This window comes from Podarcis pityusensis (genome assembly GCF_964106645.2).
Source record: "Podarcis pityusensis genome assembly, chromosome: 7".
Lineage (NCBI taxonomy): Eukaryota > Metazoa > Chordata > Lepidosauria > Squamata > Lacertidae > Podarcis > Podarcis pityusensis.
Genome location: NC_138031.1, coordinates 83,630,845 through 83,653,225, shown reverse-complemented (window position 1 = coordinate 83,653,225; position 22,381 = coordinate 83,630,845). Strand labels below are relative to the sequence as shown.

At 43.7% G+C, this 22,381-nt stretch overlaps 1 protein-coding gene and 1 long non-coding RNA gene across 5 annotated transcripts in view; both read left to right on the top strand.

The window, feature by feature from the left end:
• VWA8 (von Willebrand factor A domain containing 8) overlaps positions 1 to 22,374 on the top strand; it is a 93,480-nt gene extending 71,106 nt beyond the window's left edge. The window contains exons 34-46 of one of the 4 annotated variants that reach the window (XM_081014592.1): positions 229 to 377; positions 1,375 to 1,576; positions 2,716 to 2,797; positions 2,965 to 3,169; positions 5,494 to 5,602; positions 6,042 to 6,198; positions 8,648 to 8,756; positions 12,170 to 12,295; positions 15,577 to 15,735; positions 17,413 to 17,511; positions 19,099 to 19,337; positions 20,507 to 20,643; positions 22,039 to 22,374. In XM_081014592.1, coding sequence (XP_080870718.1) covers positions 229 to 377; positions 1,375 to 1,576; positions 2,716 to 2,797; positions 2,965 to 3,169; positions 5,494 to 5,602; positions 6,042 to 6,198; positions 8,648 to 8,756; positions 12,170 to 12,295; positions 15,577 to 15,735; positions 17,413 to 17,511; positions 19,099 to 19,337; positions 20,507 to 20,615 — 1,745 coding nt within the window. In that variant the 3' untranslated portion in view covers positions 20,616 to 20,643; positions 22,039 to 22,374. Of the gene's footprint in view, positions 1 to 228; positions 378 to 1,374; positions 1,577 to 2,715; positions 2,798 to 2,964; positions 3,170 to 5,493; positions 5,603 to 6,041; positions 6,199 to 8,647; positions 8,757 to 12,169; positions 12,296 to 15,576; positions 15,736 to 17,412; positions 17,512 to 19,098; positions 19,338 to 20,506; positions 21,774 to 22,038 lie in introns of those variants that run through there. The other 3 variants (XM_081014593.1, XM_081014591.1, XM_081014594.1) reach the window with 3 other exon arrangements.
• Positions 12,305 to 14,148, top strand: LOC308482145. Its single transcript, XR_013989083.1, has 2 exons — positions 12,305 to 13,042; positions 13,468 to 14,148. It is a non-coding gene; the product is annotated as an uncharacterized lncRNA (long non-coding RNA).
• Positions 22,375 to 22,381: the final 7 nt, after the last annotated feature.

Genomic DNA, 22,381 nt, shown 5'->3' with positions numbered 1-22,381 from the left:
GAAGACATCTGAAGGCAGCCATGTTTAGGGAAGCTTTTATTGTTTGACACACTATTGTATTTTAATATTTTGTTGGAAGCTGCCCAGAGTGGCTAGGGAAATAAATTATTATTATTATTATTATTATTATTATTATCATTATTACTACTACTACTACTATTATTATTATTATTATTATTATTATTATTATTATTATTATTTGTTTGCTTCACTTTTGCCTCACTTCAGAACTGCATATGCCACAGGCAGTTTCATGTGACCAGTTGTCTTCCGAAAACCTAAGTGTAGCACTTGGGCAGAAGATCAGCTCCCCCAACAGAATGCTTTCCGATGAACATAATTATGCTTCTCTCGTTGTTGGATTTCCACACCTCATGGTAGGCATCGCTTTTACTTAGCTTAAATAAATGAAATGCCAGCATCAAGGATGCCACACTAGGTAGATAATTAGCTCTGGACAAGCTTGATAAAATTCTGATCCTACATGGTAGCAGTTGATGCCCTTCATATAATGGAGGCATTTATGGTGCCACTATAAAAACCACAGAGCCTCTTGGGCGTGCTGATAGGAAGGTCGGTGGTTCAAATCCCTGTGACAGAGTGAGCTCCCATTGCTCTGTCCCATCTTCTGCCAACCTAGCAGTTCAAAAGCACGCCAGTGCAAGTAGATAAATAGGTACCACTGCAGTGGGAAGGCAAACGGCGTTTCCGTGCTCTCTGATTTCTGTCACGTTGTCCTGTTGCACCAGAAGCTGTTTAGTCATGCTGGCCACATGACCCGGAAAGCTGTGGACAAACGCCGGCTCCCTCGGCCTGAAAGCAAAATGAGCGTCGCAACCCCATAGTCGCCTTTAACTGGACTTAACCGTCCAGGGGTCCTTTACCTTACCTTTTTTTACCATCGTCTGTTGCCCAGAATTGGAGAGGAGATGCCGCCACCTCTTAATTATTGGATCGTGCAGCGGGATTTAACTGAAATATACCTAAGAAATTAGACAACGCATTGTAGATAAAATTAAATATAACATTTCAGTAAAAGTAATATACATTTTTCATTTAAATATCTGCTTAGTTAACAACAGCATTCCAAACAAGATCTAGGAGGTGTTCCTGTTAACACACCTTGAAAGATGTTTTGTAGGTAGATTTCACCACACCACGGGTCCCTGTGGCTAGGAGGAGCCTCAGTTGGTGAACTTTTAATTGCAGAAGCCTGTTGAGCCTTCATTAGTCCCTGTTCAAGGAAGTGAATGTTTAAGTTGATATTTCCCTTTTCCTCATTGTTCATCCTTAACACATTTTATGGACCAGGATTGTATACTCTGTTGTGCAGTGCTGTCCTATCGTCCTGCTTCTCTTGTGATTTTCTTGCAGTCTCCCAATGAGGTTTACAGCTGGAAGAGGGACTCTGTCCTGAGCCAGAGGCAACCTTTGGCTTCTGATCCGTTGTATTATGGAAAGCGCAGCAAAGGTGGAGCAGCAAAGCGACCAAATTGTGTGACTCTTGCAGCTGCCAATCAGGTGGTCAGGGTTCTGGCTCCTGGAGATGTGCCTTTGAAAGAACTTTATCCCAAAGGTAACACGAGTGGGATTACTAAATTACATTTCACTTAGCTTGCTGCAGTTCTTAGAAGTAAATAGTGTGATTTACTTTTAGTAAATATACATAAAATTGGGCTGTGAGATTCTTTGAGAAGCAGCAAGCTCTACAACAGAATTCTGAATTGGCAAATATAGAATTTTGTAGTCTTTTGTGTAGTGTAGTCAGGACTCTGTGCTTCATGATTCTGTGTAAATGCACAGAATGTGATTCTGGGTGCATAACAAGAACCTCACTTTGTAACTAATTAATTAATTATGTTTCTGTACCACTCTTTATCACAGGCGGTTTACAACATAAAAATGAAAACACAAAATACATAACATAACAGCAAGAACAAAAAATGACCCCCTCCCACAAACGCATTTAAAAGGCCATAGATTGTTTAATTAGCCAAAGGCCTGGTTGGGAAAAAAAGGTCTTTTATTTTATTTTGAAAGCAAGTTTTTTGCCCTTATGCTTGTGAAACTATTCTGTAGTGGCGGCAGAAGCCTTCCAGAGAGATTTCCAGTGTGCTTTGTGGTAGGACTTGCTAATGCTTACTAATCAGTTCTTTCCAGTTGTCTGCAGCAGATGTCTATAGGGGCTTGAGCGACTGAGTAGAGCTGCCAATATGGTCAGTATAGAAGTTATGTTTAACCCACCTGGGTCTAAATGGTTCAAGTGCAAGTTAAGTCTTTTGCTTGTATGTACATGCATTAACAGTTTTAATGCTGCTAGATAACTATAATACCAACTGAAATATCATGTTTGCAGCTTCTAAAATCTGCTAGTCACTAAAAATCTGGAAGAGGAAATCCATTGGGGCATCCTCGTCTCAGTCTGTGTCTCTGGCATTCAGCTTTTCCAAAGCGTTCTGTGTTGAAATGCTCTTCAAGTGTACATTTTAGTGTTTGTTACGAGATGATAGATTAAGTTGGGGTCAGTCATGCCTGATCAGGTTTTGTTCATGTTTGCTTATAGTTCAACATTCATGGCATAAGCATTTGTCTTTGCTTTCATTTCTTTTTCTGAAATTAAGCTTTATAAAGTGTTTTTGAGAGATGTTGAGACACGATTTATTGAAAGAGTTTCCTGTTAACTATAAAATATCCCTCCAATACTTCTGTTTGCAGATGTTACTCCTCCCCAAGCTGCTGGTTACCTGGAAATTACGGATCTTACAACAAAGAAACTTAAATATATTCCTGTTCCCAGGTATTTCATGTTTAAATCTGTCTCAGCCGCAAACAACAAACAGAAGCCATTGCACTAATATTTTAATCCGTAGGGCTTCCCTAACTTTGTTCAAAGCTCAGCACCGTTTTCAATTCTCCATAGTTTTAAAATACCCTTTCGGTAAACCAGCTTCCCTTGGTTTTCAGACCAACGAACCTGACTCCCTATACATCGTGGCTCTCGGCGATTTCAGACACGGACGTCTTGCTGGCCGCACTCGGCGAAGCAGGTGTGGTCACTGTTGACATGGGTGGCAATGTCAGGCTCTGGGAAACCAGCTTGGAAAGTCTTCAGAGATCACTCCAGGAATGGAGAACCATGATTGGAGAAGAGAATGGCAGGCCTGTGCAGGTAAGACGAAGAAGCACATTCCACATCGGGGGCTCCAGGGGTTAAATTTTGTGCTTTTAGGCTGAAACACAGCCTTTTGAGTTACCTGGGCCTGGGGGTGCTCAGTCCTAAAAATCCTCTCCTGGTATGACCGCCTCTCCTGGTATGCCCCGCGGAGGACCTTAAGGTCCACAAATGACAACATTTTGGAGGTCCCAAGTCGCAAGGTGGTTAGAATGGTCTCAACTAGGGTCAGGGCCTTTTCAGCACTGGCCCCGACTTGGTGGAATGCTCTGTCACAAGAGACTAGGGCCCTGCGGGACTTGACATCTTTCCTCAGGGCCTGCAAGACAGAGCTGTTCTGCCTGGCCTTTGGTTTGGACTCAGTCTGACCCTTATGTTCTCCTCCCCTTATGGTTTTGATCTATGGGCTACTATTAAAATGAGGCTGCATTTTAAATTGCATTTTAACCTGTATTTTAAATTGGGTCCCCCCCCCCCACTATGCTTTTACTGTAATTTTACTGAGCCCTGCTCTAGCCGGGGTATAAATAAAATTTATTATTGTTGTTGTTGTTATTATTATTATTATTATTAAAGGACAAAACGGAAAAGCAGCCCCTGCAAACAGCATTCAGTATGATGGCTCTGAATTGGTTTGACAGTTAAAATTGTGTTTTATTTGCATTTTGTGGGGGTTTTATTAATAGTTTAGGGTTCTTACTGTTTTATGCTGTGTTTTAATTTTTGGCCTTTTATTTTGTGAGCCTCGCAGGCAGCTTCTCTTATGGGGCAGCTATAACAATCTAGGAAGGAAGCTTACAGTCAGTACTAGGAGCCCTGATTTCTGCCCTGAACTTAGCAGAAGGCCATTATTATCTTTGCCTGCTACCCTGCAGGCTCCAGTCCCAACCTCCGTTATGGCTCCAGATTCCCTCAAAGCCTGGATTGAAGACAGTGTATTTCAGGTTTGGATGTGGGTATAGTACCAGACTGGTCTGAAAGTACAAAAAGGCAAAATGCTTCTCATCTGAAGAAAAAGCTCCCCACACAGGTCTGCAGGAGATGGCAAGGTTAACAAGCAGAAGAATGTAGTAAAGAATCCAGACACGGAGCCACAGATTGCTGCACACAGCCCATAATACCAACAATATCCAGGCAACCACTTTTAGCCTCCATCTTCTGCATTTTCTAAAATGATAATTGTTTCTCATCTTGAACAATATGTCTTAAACCTCAGCAGCACCTGGTAGGCTGGTTATGGAACCAGGATGCAGGAAGCAAAGTTCCTTTCACTGGGCGGTCTTTTCTGTCCCATATTCCCTTTTTGCAAGATGCTCTCTGTTTACAGAACCTTGTGTGACTGCTGACGTGCTCCTGCTATTGGAGTCATCAAATGCTTTTCGCAGGTCATAAGAAAAAAAGGCTTCTGGCGGCCTGTTCCTGGTGTTATTGCTCTGCCAGGGCTAGCTGCTCTCATCATCACTGGAGGAACCACAGCACCATCCATTGGTCAAATATAAATATACAGTACAGTTCACAGAGTGGCATTTCCCTTAGAGTCGTTCTCTGTAAAGGCTGTGGTGAATGGCTGCTTACAGGTATCTATAATCCCTTGATGGACATGGATGGAGCACACGGTGATAAATGTATCCAATGTGTTCAGCATCAGATTTCTAATGAAGATTGGAAATGAATATAGAAATTATCCTCAAGCATTTATTCAGTACTGATCTAAAAGATAACTTTAAAATATACATAATAAACTATTTTGGAAGAAACAGAGAAGGCATTCCTGTTAGACCATCAAAGGAAGCGGTGAGGTTCAAGGTCATGCAATTGAGTTGCCCAGGAGAGAGGAGCACGTTGATCTTTAGGGCAAGGTGCCTGGACTTGACGGGAAGTTTCACGTTTTTAGCACCTTTGATGGTGGAAGAAGTTAAGATCCAGACTCAGAAGCAAGTTCAGACACTTCCGCATTTTGTGCCCTAATTTCTCGGGAGCAAGGGAGCATAAAGAGCATTTTGACAAAATTCAAATTAACTCCTTTCGTTCTCTCCGCCCCCTTGTTGATTTTTCTAAGGAGCCCTGATCATTTGAACAGGTACCCTTCTGTTATGCTTTATATGTTTTGATTTGCTCACACTCTTTCAGTGCCCCATATGTAGCCCTGATCTTCTTTCCTTCCCAGGAAACCTTTTATTTGATGCATTACATCAGCCATCCTTTGGGTAAAGGAATACTAATATGGTCAAGTTGGTTCTATGCCTAGATCTTATAAAGAGCGCATGGCGGAGTATCCTATAACCATCATTTTTCTGCAAACTTTGTTTTTGCTTCAACAGATAACTATCGAGAGAGAAAGCGGTTTGGATGTCAGCGCTCCTAAGCATGGGAAGATAGATCCAGATAACACTCCTCATGTTGGTGGAAACATGTGGGCTGGTGGAACAGGTACAAAACCATTGTTTGCGCCTGATATTCAGGAGCCATCCCTGAAACGTGCTGAAGTGGTTAGGGTGTCCCAGGCTCTGTTGCCTATGTAGCATGCAGTTCTAAACAATTCGCTTGAAATGACAGTGTGCTGATCTCCTCATTCTCTAGGGCAGAGCTTTCCAAACTGTGTCGCGACACGTTAGTGTGTCTGCTGCACTGTGTAGGTGCATCGCACAAACGCTCCTCCCTGGGCTGGAAAGGAACCTCCGGTTTCCTAGTAAAACTATATGACTGTATGACCTCCGGTTTCCTAGTAAAACTGTATGACTGTGTCGCGAAATGTGTCACGAAATGATGCATGATGTCTAAAAAGTGTGTCACCAACATGAGACGTTTGAAAAGCCATTGGATTCTCCTCCATCCAAAATCAAGAGCGCCGTTTCTGCTTCTTTTCTAGGTGGAAGAGACACGGCTGGGCTGGGCGGCAAAGGCGGTCCGTACCGACTGGATGCTGGCCACAAGGTCTACCAGGTGTCTCAAGCGGAGAAAGATGCTGTGCCTGAAGAGGTGAAGAAAGCCGCCAGGGAGATGGGAGAAAAGGCTTTTAAACAGAGGTTAATATTCACTTTGTAATGGATTTCTCTTCATGCAATGGACACTTTGAAAGAAGCATTGGGTTTATGAAGTGAAATCCCTTGTGCCTACTAGACACATGATCCATCAAGGGCCCCAGCAGATAATGCATGTGTGTGCATTTAACATGCCTGATCTTTGTCATTTAAGCAGCAACAAGAGGAGCACCGATCAGGACTGTACCATGTAGGGAGCAGGGGTAGTTCACTCTCCCCCCACTCCCCAGGCTGCAGTCCTAATAAAAATGATGCTAATACATGGGAGCATAGCTGTCAACTGTCCCTTATTTGGCGGGAAACTCCCTTATCCCAGCACCATGTCCCGCTGCTGTCCCTTATTGATGGATGTCCCTTAAATGTCCCTTAAATGATGTCCCTTAAATTTCAAAGGAAGCAGCTCCTCTCCCTCCCTCCCTCCCTGCCAGCCAGGGAGGAGGGAGGCTCCAGTTGTGTTGCTTGGCTGCGTTGCTCACCCAATAAGGAGTCTAAGAACGACTGGGGGGTGGAGCTTGCATGCCTTGTGCCGATCAAATCGGCCGCGTTGCCTGGGGACTTGCCTTTGCTAAGCGGTTCCCAGCGGAGAGGTGATAGTGGTTTTCCTTGCTGCATCCCCTTTGCCGGGTTGCTGCGCTGTGGGAACCACCGCTTGAGGCTTCCTTTGGCTGCTGGTTGACTAAAATGCCTTATTTTGGCTGCTGATCCCTTATTTTCAAATCTGTAAGTTGACAGCTATGCATGGGAGGGATTCATTCAGCTCTTGTAAAAACATGAGTATGCATAAGAAGGCACACGCAGCTGCTCAGTAAATTATTTGCGCCTTTGCCTTCCTTCTCCAATTGATTTGTTTCTTAATTCCCCCAGGAAGTTGTTTGCAGTTATGTATAATTTACACCAATTGTCTTGACTGCTCCGTTACTTGAAAGATATTGTGCTATTTAGTTTGAAACCTGCTCGTCACTCACGTGATCGCATTGGGAGCATGCGGGCGCATTGTTCTTGAAGTGCTCAGGTCCGTTGGCGCTTTGTACATGCCAAGGAACTCTGTGATTCCTTTAGCTTCACTCAACAGGTGGCGGTGCAAGGAGTACAAACTTTTTGGAAGCCTTTGGCACAGACTGGCTGCCCTCCTTTGCAAAGGCATTGATAGTCCTCATGGAACTGAGAGGTGGAAGAAGGAGGGATCTGTGCTAACACCTCATTTTGCTCCTGATGCTTTTCCATCTGCCAACCCAAGCAGGAGCCTCAGGTTCCACTGTCCCTGGTCAGAGCAAAAGTCTCCTTTGGGCAGGCAGCGCCCCATTGCAAACTTACTTGAGAGCTAATTGCATCGCCTGAAGCTAAGCTCTTTTCCCTCCATTTCCCACATGGGGCACATTTGTGGCTCAATTCCAAATACGACGTGGTTGCGGGACCCTTTGTCCCAAGTTGCTCCTGTCTTTAACCCCATTCCCTTGCCTGTTTTCGGTGGTTAGCCAGAAGCCTTAAGCTGACACAAACTTTGTGGTCTCCCTTGGGGAAATGGCTGTTGCTTTTTGGAACTTATGGAAGTTCCTACTCTTGCACCATGATATTTGTGTTGGTGAAAAGCTAGACAAGACACAACCTGCACATGTTGAGAGGTAGACTGTGACATGTATCTACATGCTTAGCCGCTTGGAGACCTCTCTGTTAGAGTTGTCACCCCACACCCATGGGGAATCGTGCTCCTTCCTTTCTTTCCCTCCCTTTCCAAGGGAAAACCCTCCTCTTTAGCCTTAAATGAGGGCAAATGTCATTCCTGAGGAAACCCAATTGACGTTTGCTCTGCTAGAGAGTTAAAGATTGGGTTTCCTTGGGAGAAAGTGGCAGGGTGAGCAGAAATCTGGATGAGCCGTGAGCCAGAGTCATAGAACTGTATAGAGTTGGAAGGGACCCTGCTAGGGTTGCCATATGTCCTCTTTTTCCAGGACACGTCCTCTTTTTCATTGGTAGATTCATCATAGTGATTCATAGTTAAAAGTAGAAGTCAGCAAATTTGCCCTCTTTTTTGCTTTTCAGAATATGGCAGCTTAATTCTAGTCCAACTCCCTGCAAGGCAGGAATCACAAAAGCTCTGTTTAAAAACCTCCAATATGTGTGAAGGAAATCAAAGTGGCTACCTGAATGCTTCAGTTTTCTTGATTTCACTTCTATATCTTCTTGAAACAGTATAAGACAAGCCAGATTTCAGGATGTGAGAGTTCAGTATAAAAATAGTCTAGCTGAGATTCAAATTCTGTTGATATTTGGACCATCCCAGTTAATGGCGGAATGTCTGTTTTCGAACTTAAGCTATGAAGGCCTGTTTTATTCTGTACTTGTATGTCCTGTTTTAAGAAAGTTGACCAACTCTTTTATAGCTGTGCAAAATGCCTCTTACTCATTTCATTCTATATTCATCTCATTTCTTCAGACTAAAAGAAATCCAGATGAGTGAATATGATGCATCTACGTATGAGAGGTTCTCTGGAGCTGTTCGACGGCAAGTTCATTTACTCCGAATCATCCTGGATAATTTACAGGTAAGAATTGACTTTTAAAAACTGATAAACTCCCTTTTCTTCATTTTACCTGAGAGGAAATTGTTTATTTTCAAGTTATTGGCAAGGAAAAAATATATGAAAACTGGAGGGGTCTCTCTGGTATGAGGGTTTAATGGATGACTTGTGGGAGCTGTTTTACGGATCCCACTCAGAATTCTCTAGCGGTAGAAAACTAATCAGCTAGCAATGAGTTGTGATATTTGAATTCATTACTTGCTGACCCAACCAACTGGACATAAGTTGCATATCTGAGTAGACTGTCACAATAGGGATTTTCTGCCATGGCTGCTGTATCTCTTCACATTTCAGCAGAGGTAACTCACACGTCCAGCTGCTGCCCATCAAGTCTATAGCTGTGAACAGTAGATCCATGTGAAATAAGAGGTGCTTCCTGCTTTGAATTTAAATCTTCATTTTGGAGTCCCAAAGCATCTCAGCCTTTTTTCTGAAGCTGCACCAATGCACCATCAATTACCTGTTTCCCTATTTTTTATTTCCAAGTTTTGCTTAGGCCTCTGTGCAGTTTGCCACAGTTTTCAGTTCACATCCTTTCCTGGCAGGATACATACAGCACAAAAAAGGATCACGATGTGATCACACAACATACATATTTGCGCACAAATTAAATCGCAGCTCACAAAGGAGGTGTAAACCAAAAGGAAGAGCAGAATGCAGGGAACCCATGGAATGGAAAGGAATGGAAAACCTTCTCTTCCCTCATGTGTGCATGTATGAACCAGGGCTAAGCTTATTTGTGGCCAGGGGTTAGAATATTGGAATGACAGCCATAAATATATAGAAGAAGAAGAAGAAGAAGAAGAAGAAGAAGAAGAAGAAGAAGAAGAAGAAGAAGCCATAAATATATAGAAGAAGAAGAAGAAGAGGAGGAGGAGGAGGAGTTTGGACTTGATATCCCGCCTTTCACTCCCCTTAAGGAGTCTCAAAGCGGCTAACATTCTCCTTTCCCTTCCTCCCCCACAATAAACACTCTGTGAGGTGAGTGGGGCTGAGAGACTTCAGAGAAGTGTGACTGGCCCAAGGTCACCCAGCAGCTGCATGTGGAGGAGCGGGGAAGCGAACCCGGCTCACCAGATTACGAGTCCACTGCTCTTAACCACTACACCACGCTGGCACAGAGATGGACCCTGAGCTCCTCCAACACCCTTGACAGGTCCATTTTGATAGGCGGGTAGGGCTCCCCATCCGTCACTCACTTGATTTTGCCATGAGGTCAGGTGAGTTGCGTTTTTTCCTGCTCCACACCTGACCTTATAGCTAATGTCGAGAAGGTGGATGGAGCTTGTGGGAAATGGCCTTGTGACCTCGTTTGGGCCATTGTCCATCCGTTTCCCGCTGCTGCTTTAGGAGGTGCTGCATCTAGTTTTGAAAGAGAGGGTGATTCGTGTCATAGTTCACTGATCCTTGAAACTCATGCCATTGTGCTCAGATAATGCTTTCAGCTGGGTGAGCCTTTACATCTGCTCCAGGAGTGTTTCAGCTATTTGTCCATGGCATGATCTTTCTTGACATCTGTGTTTTGCTGCCTGAAAGCCAGGGAGAGAAGGAGAAATGCAGAGAGAGAATCAAGATGAGCTTCCATTTGCAAAGTGTGCAGTGAAATATTTTTTCTCAAAATCTGAGTAGCTCATACTTTGTAGAGATTAAAAGAGCTTGACTGTGCCCCCAAATTGTTAAGACAGTGTGCTTTCCCCCCAGCTTCTCTTTTTGTTTAAAAAAAACCCAAATAGTTATTCCAGGTCATAAGTGAAGAAACCTTCAAAATTCTGTTTGTAGTGGTAGTACAGTGGTACCTCGGGTTAAGTACTTAATTCGTTCTGGAGGTCTGTTCTTAATCTGAAACTGTTCTTAACCTGAAGCACCACTTTAGCTAATGGGGCCTCCTGCTGCCGCCGCGCCACCAGAGCACGATTTCTGTTCTTATCCTGAAGCAAAGTTCTTAACCTGAAGCACTATTTCTGGGTTAGCGGTGTCTGTAACCTGAAGCGTATGTAACCTGAAGCATATGTAACCCGAGGTACCACTGTAGTAAGTAATAATAATATGATCAAAATCTTCTTTTTGAAGACACTTTACTGTTGTTACATGTTATATATTGCATTTTAGGCTTTGGGCTCCACAATTCAGGACTGCTGAGGGAGAAGGGGGAGGGAGGAAGCAGCCGCTAGCCCTGTGCCCCCTCCCTCAGGGCCAGGGTCTTAGGAGTTGGTCCCTGGTGCCTAGAGACACAGAGCAGCACTTGCCACAACGTCAGGGAAGGAAGCGCATCCGTTTTCCTTTAGACTAACAAAAGGTTGTTTTAAGTTCATGGGGAAAGCGCCGTATGCTCTGTTTCCTGAGGCTGCATTGTCTTCCTGGGAAATGTGTAGCAAAACTATCTGACCCAGAAACCAGACATTCTTTGTCGCCTGTAAAAAAAAAAAAAAGGAGGAGGAAAAGACTCATATAACTGTGAAACTTAACAACCTGCTTATTTGGTGTATGATCCCGTTATTTGGGACTAGTTCTCACTGAGGCGATAAACCCGTGCCTGCGTGGTGCTGCTTCAAGCTGGAGGTTCGTGTGGCTGAATGGACAATGGATGCCACAGAGACGTGGTCTGGACTTATCTTCTTCTTAACATGCACACAATAGTGCCTCCTGCTCAGAGTCACAAAGCATCCTTAGACCAGTGAAACAGGGCAAGTCACGACATTGTACAGTGGTACCTTGGGTTAAGAACTTGATTCGTTCCGGAGGTCCGTTCTTAACCTGAAACCGTTCTTAACCTGAGGTACCACTTTAGCTAATGGGGCCTGCCGCTGCGCCACTGCCACACAATTTCTGTTCTTATCCTGATGCAAAGTTCTTAACCTGAGGTACTATTTCTGGGTCTGTAACCTGAAGCGTCTGTAAATTGAAGCGTCTGTAACCCAAGGTACCACTGTACTACATGTGGCTTAAGAGTGATGGCCGTCTATTAACACGTCTCTCAAAGTCCAGTTACTTATGTCAGTAACTGAAAGCTAACTGTATTTTGAGGGTTGTATTTGCTAACTATTTGCTGTGTCATCTGCCCATCATCACTTAAGCCATACAACTTGAACTATTAACAGTTTGTTTGTTTGATAGGAAGGATCGATTATCAGTGGAAAAGGGCTGTGGCTCATTGGCAAAAGGTCCCAGCTGGAATCCCGGCATCTCTAAGTAGGAAATGTCCGGGTCCAGTATAAGGCAGAGCCCTGTGTTCTTAAATACTTGCCTATTCGTGTTTTGGTTTGAATATTTCTGCCAAACCTCATTGTAGAATTTGCAGCAGAAGTCCCATTAGTACGTCCAAAGACTTTTCAGAAAGAAAATAATCTTAAAGACAAGTGTTTCCTTTTTTTTCACAGGCGAAAGGAAAGGAAAGACAGTGGCTCAGAAACCAGGCCGTTGGAGAACTAGATGATGCCAAGATAATTGACAGTCTGACAGGAGAAAAAACTATCTATAAGCGACGGGGAGATCTTGACCCACAAGTAAGTTAACTGAGACACAGTTAAAGTGCATGCACACCAACTGTTCTCCTGGCATACATGCTTTTCTCAGTCCATTTAACATTTTGCTGGGTAATTTGGTGTAATTTACAAAAATCTGCCCGCCCGCCCTATTATTCACACATTTTATTCATGCGTAAGGCAGAGCTTGCACAGAGCCCGCACGGCAACTTAAATGGAGCCCCGCTAGTATGCCCCCCTGGAGTCTGGCACAGTGACTTTCCACAGAATTATTGCCTGTTCTGGGAGGCAACTGTGGCTGTCCTGCCGCTCCATGCAGGTTCCAGAATCACATTATGTGCATTATGTTTGGGATGGAGTCAGTTCTCCTGCGGAGTCCATTGACATTGTTTGTTTGTGCTCGTTTCATTTTGTGCTGCAGCTCTGTGTGACGTAACTCTGTCTCCAAACATGCCTTTGAGAGCAACTTTTCTCAGTCTTGCTTTTATGATATTGAGTCAGCTGTTTTTACCTTTTCTGGACCCAGGGGGCGTTAGACATGATAGCCGGAGGTCTGGGATTAGAGCAGCTTCCCTTTGTTATTTACTAAGTAGCTGCTGGAGGTGGTGAGGAGGAATCTGATAAGGACTGCGGTGCAGCTGGAAGAAGTTGATTCTTTCCCCCTTCCTCCATTTTCCTCATAAAACTGCCCTCTCCAAAGCTGCTATTTTCTCTGCAGGTAGCACACTTTTAAAGAATAGCAGGAGACCCAGTTACAGATTTCCCACAGTCTTCTGCCATTTGTTTTTTTCTTCTTCAAAATTTTGTATTGATTTTCACAGTATTATAAACAAACAAACACATAAGACAAACAAACATAAATCATAACCTTATTGAAAATTACACTTACTAACTTTGTTAAGTGACTTCCCCGCTTCCCCTTGGTTGAATTTCATTGCATATCCTTTTAACAGTTTTCCAAGTCACAATTCTTATAAAATTTAACTTAAACATTAACATCCTTAAATCTTATGAAATTAAACATATTAATTCGTCACTTATCATAAATAAAATCCCAAGCCAATTAAGTATCTGCAAGCTGTTTTCAGTTAGTTTAACTTAACATATGTAACTAAATAATCATTAAATTTAATCCACTCTTCCTGATACTCCTCCTCCTTCTGGTCGCAGACTCTTCCAGTTAGGTCGGCTAGCTCTTCTGCCATTTGGCCCTCAGAATATGGAGATAATTGCTATATGAACCTCGTAATGGGCAGCTTGAATCAGCAGCCACATTCTGGGCTCTCATTGATGGCTGTGTGCCCTTCTGGGGAATTTCCTTGCCATGACTGACCATGAAGGCCTCCACTTGGATGTGTGATGTTTGAAGGCCTCTGGTCCTAGGCCTGCAACTGTTGGAACTCCAGAGAGCTTAGTGTTCGCAATTCCAACCTCTTCTTATAATGTCTGCTCTGGGTCTTCTGGATTGAAGTAAATCATAAATAATGGGGACAAAGAACCGAATTATGAGAAGCATCTCTATTTCAGTGGAGAAGAAGAGAATTCAAAACAAAATGCTTGAATGGTGATTCAGTGAAAGAATGACATTGGAAGCTAGTAGAACAAAACAAATATTTTAAGCGTTTTTATCTGTTTGCCAAACTCTCCGTAAGCAGCTTGGTATTTGTATTCCGGCTTGCCTTGTTTCATGTGTCATGAAATACCTTTTCAGATCCAGCAGCAATGCCAGAAAGTGTTAAAACAGGCGCTTCACTTTTAAAATGATCTACTTTATAGTCTGAGTGCAGGGTCGCCCAGAATCCCATTTTAAAGGCTGTAATGTCCCCAGACAAGCTTTGCAACACAAAGCCGAGTTATCCCCACAGTGCATGTTTTTTTAAAAATCCCTATTTGCTTTTAGAATGAATTCTGAATCTGAGATTTTAGTGTTTGTTTGTTTTTAAAAAAGACTTTTACCTGCAGAACCTTATGTGACATGTTTCTTGGATTTTGTTTCCAGTATGGGCAACTTAAATCCAGAAATCTATTCAGTAGATTTTTCTCAATACAGTGGTACCTTGGTTCTCAAACTCATTCTGTTCCGGATGTCCATTCCAAAACCAAAGCATTCCGAAACCAAGACACGCTTTCCCTTAGAAAGTAATGCGAAATGGATTAATCCGTTCCAGACTTTTAAAAACAACCCCTAAAACAGCAATTTAACATGAATTTTACTATCTAACAAGACCATTGATCCATAAAATGAAAGCAATAAACAATGTGCTACAGTCACACAATCAATCAGTCAGTAGCTGAACTGGGTTCCACACAGTCACAAAAACAAAACAAAAAAGCCGCAAAAACAAAAAGGAAAAATAAATAGTAAAAACAGACAGACCTCAACACTCAAAACGGAAGTGTGGCACTCAAAATGGAAGCGTAACACTCAAAACAGAGCACGTTCAGCTTCCGAAAAATGTTAGCAAACCGGAACACTTCTGGGTTTGCTGTCTTGGGTTCCAAGTTGTCTGAGTACCAAGGCGTTTGAGAACCAAGGTAGCACTGTATCTCAAAAGAAGTGTTTTCCGTAATATTTTAACAGGATTACAATACCCTTATGAGGTAAAAAAGGTAAAGGTAAAGGACCCCTGACAGTTAAGCCCAGTCGCGAATAACTCTGGGGTTGTGGCGCTCACCTTGCTTTACTGGCCGAGGGAGCAGACGTTTGTCCGCAGGCAGCTTTTCCGGGTCATGTGGCCAGCATGACTAAGCCGCTTCTTGTGAAACCAGAGCAGCACACAGAAATGCCGTTTACCTTCCCGCCGGAGCAGTATCTATTTATCTACTTGCACTTTGAACTGCTTTTGAACTGCTAGGTTGGCAGGAGCTGGGGCCGAACAACGGGAGCTCACCCCGTTGCGGGGATTCGAACCACCGGCCTTCCGATCAGCAAGCCCGAGGCTCAGTGGTTTACACCACAGCGCCACCCGCGACCTTTATGAGGACCATGTGCAATTCTCAAAACAGTGAGCTAACCCTTGCTTTTCAGAGAATTGTTCCTTCGGGTCCGTCTTAAATGCACAAATAAGGAAGCAGAGGTAGCAGAGAAGGAGCTCACCTGCTCTTAGAACAGTGATTCAGAAAGGTACCTGAAAAAGTAATTAGAAGGATTTGTGCCCAGTTCATCTAGGTACTTTTGTACCAATTTTGCCTTAGAACATTTCTTTAAATCTGCCCTTTAAGCCTGCACGTAACTGTTCGTCCCTTTTGACTGAAGCTCACCCACCCCTCCACCAACGTGACTTGCTGTTGCTTTCTTTAAGCTGGGAAGCCCTCAGCAAAAGCCCAAACGCCTCCGCCTGGTCGTGGATGTCTCTGGCAGCATGTACCGCTTCAACGGGGTGGACGGGCGGCTGGAGCGCTCCATGGAAGCTGTTTGCATGGTTATGGAAGCCTTTGAGAATTACGAGCAGAAATTTAAGGTGATTTGCACATGAACCTATTAACTTTTCGGCATTAGCTTTTCCAGTAGACCATTTCCAGTAGAAATATGTAGACTGCACTACTGCTCGCAAAAGGAACAGACATTTCTTTCTCTTACGAAACCAAAAAGCAGTCTTACCACCATTGTTTGGGAGCATTGCAGAGTACAAAAATCAATTGCGTTTTGCCTCTAGCTTTAGTGTCTAAAATGCTCTTGTTAAATGTTGGTAGTAGTGAGGCTTCAGCATATTGCATCAATATAGCTTTAACTTTAGCTTTATTTTTTGCTCTATAGGATGCACTTTTTCCCCTCCAAAAATGAAGGGGAAATGTGTGTGCATCCTATGGAGTGAATGCAGGCTCCTTGGCTTCAGCGATAGCAACGCGAAGCCTTCGACGCACAGAGGGAGCGCTCCCCACGCGCTCCGGAGGCTTCATGTTGCTTTCGCTGAAGCCTGAAGCCCCCAGAGCACAGTGGAAATGCCCGCTGCGCTCCGGGGGCTTCAGGCAGCTATCCGCAAGCCTTCAGAGCGCAGCAGGAGTTCCCGCCGCGCTCTGAAGGCTTGCAGATGGCCGCCTGAAGCCTGGAGAGCGAGAGGGGTCAGTGCACACCGATCCCTCTCGCTCTCCAGGCTTTACTTTGCTGGAGAGGCACTGCACAGTTTTCCCTCTCTGCGCAGCGCCCCTTCAGCGAAGCGGGAGGAGAAATGGAAGGGGCCCCGTTTCTCCTGCCGCTTCGCTGAAGGGGCGCTGAGCAGAGAGGGGGAGAATTGTTTTTTTCCTGTCCTCCCCCTTCTGTGGTCCGGTGTGTCCTATAGAGCGAAAAATACGGTATCTCATGTGCCTTCCTTTCCCCCGGACCTTTTCATACATCAACAGAGCATGAGACGCTCAGGGTCGTGGGTTCAAGTCTCACACTGGGCAAAAAGATTCCTGCATTGCAGGGGGTTGGACTAGATGACCCTCAGGGTCCCTTCCAACTCTCTGTTTCTCTGATTCTAGTCCACAAAAGCTAATGGTGCAAAAGATTTGTGAGTCTTTATGGTGCAAACGGACTCCCTTCTGTCTTTGTAAGAGAGGTTTCAACATCCCTCTCTTATCCGGAAACATTTTAAATGTCTGTTGGCCAGATCATGCTTCTACTACATGTCTAGTACAATGTTTATGCATTTTTTGCCCGTTTGGTTTTAACGTTAATGTTATCAGAATTTTTAAATGAATATTTTATATTTTTTATGTAAGCTGCTTAGTTTTTGTTGATTAAGTGGCATATAAGTCTTGTAAAATAAAATTAATATTCATAGAAATATAGGCAATCAGACACTGGACAGCTTAAAAGATAACCCTTCCCCTGGTATTCCAGTATGAATTTGTCTGATCTGTCCATGCAAGCTGATGCTGAAAAGCACATGCTGTTGTGGTTTGCTTAAAAGGGCTGAACAATCAATATTAAGAATTTGAATGTGTAACTAAAGGCATAAAATATGCCTCTTCCAGCCTTAATTTGTACTTTGGCCTGTGAGCACAAGGGTATTTTTTTTAAAAAACAACACAGAAATTGGTGGGTGGCAAATGGTGGTTCAAGGCTCCAAACTGTGATTGGTGCCTTATGATAAAACATACATTTTATTATGGGGATGATGCTTAAAAATGATGTTTAAATCTTTTCCATGCAGTATGACATCACTGGGCATTCGGGAGATGGTTTTAACATTGCCGTGGTCCAGAATGACAATGTTCCGAAGAACAATAAACAAAGACTGGAAATTTTGAAGGTAAACCTATCTGACTGAAATTCTTAGACATTTGTGTAGTGCCTGGTATCCCAGAAAGAGAACCAAGCGAGACAGGGAGTGTGAAAGTATAAACATGCTGTAAAAACCCCCACCTTTGGCACTTAGGAATCTGAATATAAGAACGTAAGGAGAAGCTGCTGGATCCAGCCACTTGCCCATCTAGTCGGGGATCCTGTTCTCACAGTGGCTGCCAATATATTATTTGTTTTTATGGAGTGACTTTCTAGAATGGCATACGCATTAACATACGGATTTCGTTCCCTGTCCAGATGGTGTTCTCACCAGTTGCTACTGTTGTGAGTAGTTATAGTTCTCTTCTATGCGTTTGAGCGTTGCAGAGGGTTCACAGGCCACCTGGACCTCTCGCATTTAATGGGCTTTCTCCAAAAATGGTGTGCGCATGGAGATAGATACAAATAATGAATCTCGTCAACTGAAGATAACACTTCACAAATCCTTTTGTTTCTAAGGAACCACAAAACATTTTATTTTTCTGCAAATTCTCATCTCTTGTTGTTAAGGCGTCATATCCCATATTTTACTATTGAAATAAACGCTAGGCACTGGTTGTTCTGCATGCACTTTGAGCCTTCCAGCAAAGGCCGGTTATGGATGGCGTTCATTTTTTCCTGCTCTGCTCTGGAGCGATGCTGTCAGAAATGAAGGACCGTTCTCTTTAATTCCAATTTGGTCAGCATGGTACATTTACCCAGCCACCCCCTTCTCAGTCCACTGGGGATTTGCCTAAGAAAGCCGGAGTGACATTAACATATGAGAGTGCTGGAAGTGAAATAGTTAAACAGGTTACCCAATCAGGACCCAGGGGGTGGAGTCAGAGGGACTATAAAACCAGCTCTGGGAGGGGCGAAGGGAGAAGTTTGTTGGGAGTTGGGTGGTTGGTTGGAGTGGGAGTGAATTGGGATAGAGTCTGTGGGTAGGTTGAGTTAGTGTAGCGAAATAAGCTGAGTCAGGAACAGTTAGGAACTAGGAAGACGAGTAAATATCTGAGAGGCGGTTTAGTGAGTGAGAGCAGGAAGCGGAAGTTATAGGACTGGATAGGCACCCCATGATTGTAATTGACTGATACCATTTAGGGAACCACACGCTTGTTAAAATGCAATAAACAAACAGAAGTTTATGTTCCAATTTAACCCTGACTGGACTCAGTATTGTCCCAGGTGGGGCCTGGGTGGTGGCAGCAAAAAATAGTGGTGGCACACGGATCAATAGACGGTGAAACGTTCGGGGACCCTGTGTGATCACCACAGCCTTGTGGTCACTACAAGTCTTGTCTTATGGTCCCAGTGAGATAAGTTTCTGGTTCACGGGTCCATTTATTTTCCATATTTCTGTCCCAGGGGTGTCCCATCTCATTTTGCTGCCTGAGGTGAAATGGGAAGGTTTCCCCTTTTTTTCCCAATCAAAAAGTTGCTTTATTGTCTGAACTAAAATTTGGACACGAATTCACATGCAATAGGCTTTTCCATTCAATGGGTGCTGAAAGGTTTGCTTCCTTGTTTTTCATTTCCGTGCCTCTTTTCGTTGATGTTTTCACCCCCTCCGCAGATAATGCATGCCCATGCGCAGTTCTGTATGAGTGGCGACCACACTCTGGAGGGCACAGAGCACGCCATTCGGGAGATTGCGAAAGAAGAGGCGGACGAGTACTTCGTCATAGTCTTAAGCGATGCCAACCTTGAGCGGTACGGCATCCCCGCAGCCCGGTTTGCTCAAGCCTTGACCATCAACCCCAAAGTGAACGCATTTGCCATATTCATAGGCTCCTTAGGAGATCAGGCAGACAGGTAGGTCAATGAGTTCATGGCATGCATACATATGGCATAAGTTTTCTTTAAAAATGTGTTCTGCACAGTTCGCCACAAATCTGCTCAGGTCTGGCATTCTGGCCAGGCTGGTTGCCTAGCATCACACAGAGTTTCTTGTGCTGTGAGCGGCAGAGAACTCACGCCAAGCTGAGCTTTGCAGAAAGCAAAAACTTCTGCCCATGCCAGAGTTTGGTGTGACAAATGAGAGATTCGGCCTTTCTTCTGCTGTGTGTTTAACTCAGTATTGGTTGAAGTAAAATGCTACCTTACCAAAGGGCTACTTGTATTCTGTGCCTCCAAAGACTACCTCTCGCAATTAAGAAATGTAATAATAATAACAATAATAATAAAAATAAAAAATCTACTTTAAATCAGTCATTGGTTTTGTGCTCTGGGGAACACAAAACACGTTTCCTCATGGATTTGCTGTAGATCCCACATCTTAGGCGACACCCTATCGCAGTCCCATTGGACAAGCCCCATAATATCTGGAGTATTAATGCTGTACTTTCCTTTGTGCTGACTGCCACGCATGTGCATAGCACATAGCAAACACAAAAAGAAAGGAGTCTTGCTGCAGAAAGACTTTTGCAGAGGCAAAGCTTTTTCCGCTTGCTCCCACCAAAGTTTCCAAGTCTTTCAGGTTGCAGTTACAGTACAAGAGATTTAGAAGGAAATTTTTACTTTCTTCTTAAGAGCATTTAAACGTTATTTGATGTATTTAGTGTAAAGGTAAAGGTAAAGGGACCCCTGACCATGAGGTCCAGTCGCGGACGACTCTGGGGTTGCGGCGCTCATCTGGCTTTACTGGCCGAGGGAGCCGGCGTTTGTCCGCAGACAGCTTTCCGCGTCATGTGGCCAGCATGACTAAGCCGCTTCTGGCAAACCAGAGCAGCGCACGGAAATGGTGTTTACCTTCCCGCCGGAGTGGTACCTATTTATCTACTTGCACATTGACGTGCTTTTGAACTGCTAGGTTGGCAGGAGCAGGGACCGAGCAACGGGAGCTCACCCCGTTCGAACTGCCAACCATCTGATCAGCAAACCCTAAGCTCTGTTGTTTAGACCACAGCGCCACATGCGTCCACGTATTTATTGTAGTGGGACACAATTTGCAATCATGTATTTTTCTCTTTCCTGATCTGCAGGTTGCAAAGGACGCTGCCAGCCGGCCGTTCCTTTATTGCCATGGACACCAAAGACATCCCACAGATTCTGCAGCAGATCTTCACCTCCACCATGCTGTCAAACGCCTAGGAAGGGGCCTGCTTTTAATCTGTAACTGGTCAGTTGTATATGGGAAGCACCTCGGTGGAGTTTAAGAGGGTGATCTAATTCTAGTAACATTGGGTGGAATCTAGCGTTGTACCGGTGGACTTTGTGCTTCCGTAAAGGGACTTCGCCTCCCTCCCCAAGCCCACACGCCTCAATGTTTTCTGTGGAGGGAGGAGCCCTCAGCATGATTAGAGGAGAGAGGATAGGAAGAAGAAGTTGCCTTCTACACGTGTAAGTGCTGCTCATGGATGGCACAGAATACAACCCGTATGCCTCCAATTGGAATAAGTACTATACTTTACATTGGAGTATATATTGTACTTAAATGGGCATATCTACCTATTACTGCTACATTTGAGTAAAAACCTTAGTGGTTTTTTTTTTTAAAGAAACCCCACCCACATTAAAAGCTTTCAGTAATTTAAACTTTCCATCTACAGTTTCCTTAGACACTGATTTGCACTGAATATCTTGTCTACCGCAGGCATGACCAAAGTCCATTTTGGGGGCCTAATCCAGCCAGCCGTTCGGTTTAATCCGGCCCCTGTGGCAGTTTATTTCCTGGGTAAAATCCTAAAAAAAACCTCAGCAACTTCAGCCCTAAATAAAGCTCAACAACTTTGGTTGGCCCTCACAGCCCTTCACTTCATCAAATCTGGCCCTCTTTGAAAAAAGTTTGGACACCACTGGACACCTTTTTTTGAGCTGGTAAAACTCATAACAATTTTCTGTCCGTTAATAAGAATAAATGTAGTAATGTGCACATCAGACAGATGTAATAATCTTCCTTTGCGTTTTCTGCCTTGAGTGTTAAGGTGTGGAGGCTAATGTGCTGGGATGATTTGCAGTTGTCTCACAGGCATCTGAAAACTTCCAAGAATTTCAAATGAAAAACCAATTTGTTTAATTCTAGATCGTTAATCTGCCCTTGAATTGGCTGCAGTGTGAGCAGTGATTTGCTCGCCCATGAAAGGTACTGCACAATTGGAACAAGCAGCACTGTAGTGTTTTTTTTAAAAAATATATAATTTCAGCTATTTATATATCACTTAATCATGAATGTTTCCAAGTGGTGTACATAGAAATTGCAAAAGCATATTAACGAATAAAATAAAATAAAATATCATTAAAAACTCCAAAGCTTCATTTAAATGCCTGCTGGACTAGAATGGCCGTCACTGTTTTTCAGAAGCTTAGGATTTTCTGCCGCTCTGTGTAGACATCTAACTGTGATTATAAGCAACAGTGCATCTGCAAACACTGAAAGAAAATGCCCAGAGGCATTATATTTGGTTGCAGCTGACTTTCTGAGGCTGTGTTAAGTGAAAATATTTGACCAGGCTAAGAACCAAATCAGATTTTCCCAATCTAAATGTTTCTCTTGAAGCTGCTGTTTGTCTCGTAGGAAGGAAAACACTGCATAGCACGATGCTGACTGTCCAATTATGAAGAGACGGCAAAAAGTCTCGAGAGAGAGAGAGAGAGAGAGAGCTCTGCCATCCACAGTGAAGTGGTACTTGAGAGCCATTCCCTGTCCACTGAATGAGCCAGAAAAATGTGGAGTCGTTCTGAAAGCCAGAGCAGTACAATATTAGAGCAAACTCCTTAGATCATTTTCCATCATGCAAGGCAGTGAGATGTTGCTGTACATGGACATGACAATGTTCCTGATGATGGAAGGGCAACAGATAATAGCATAAAACTGGTAAAGGCCATGAGCTTCCTCTAAATGCGAAACTTTTTTTAAA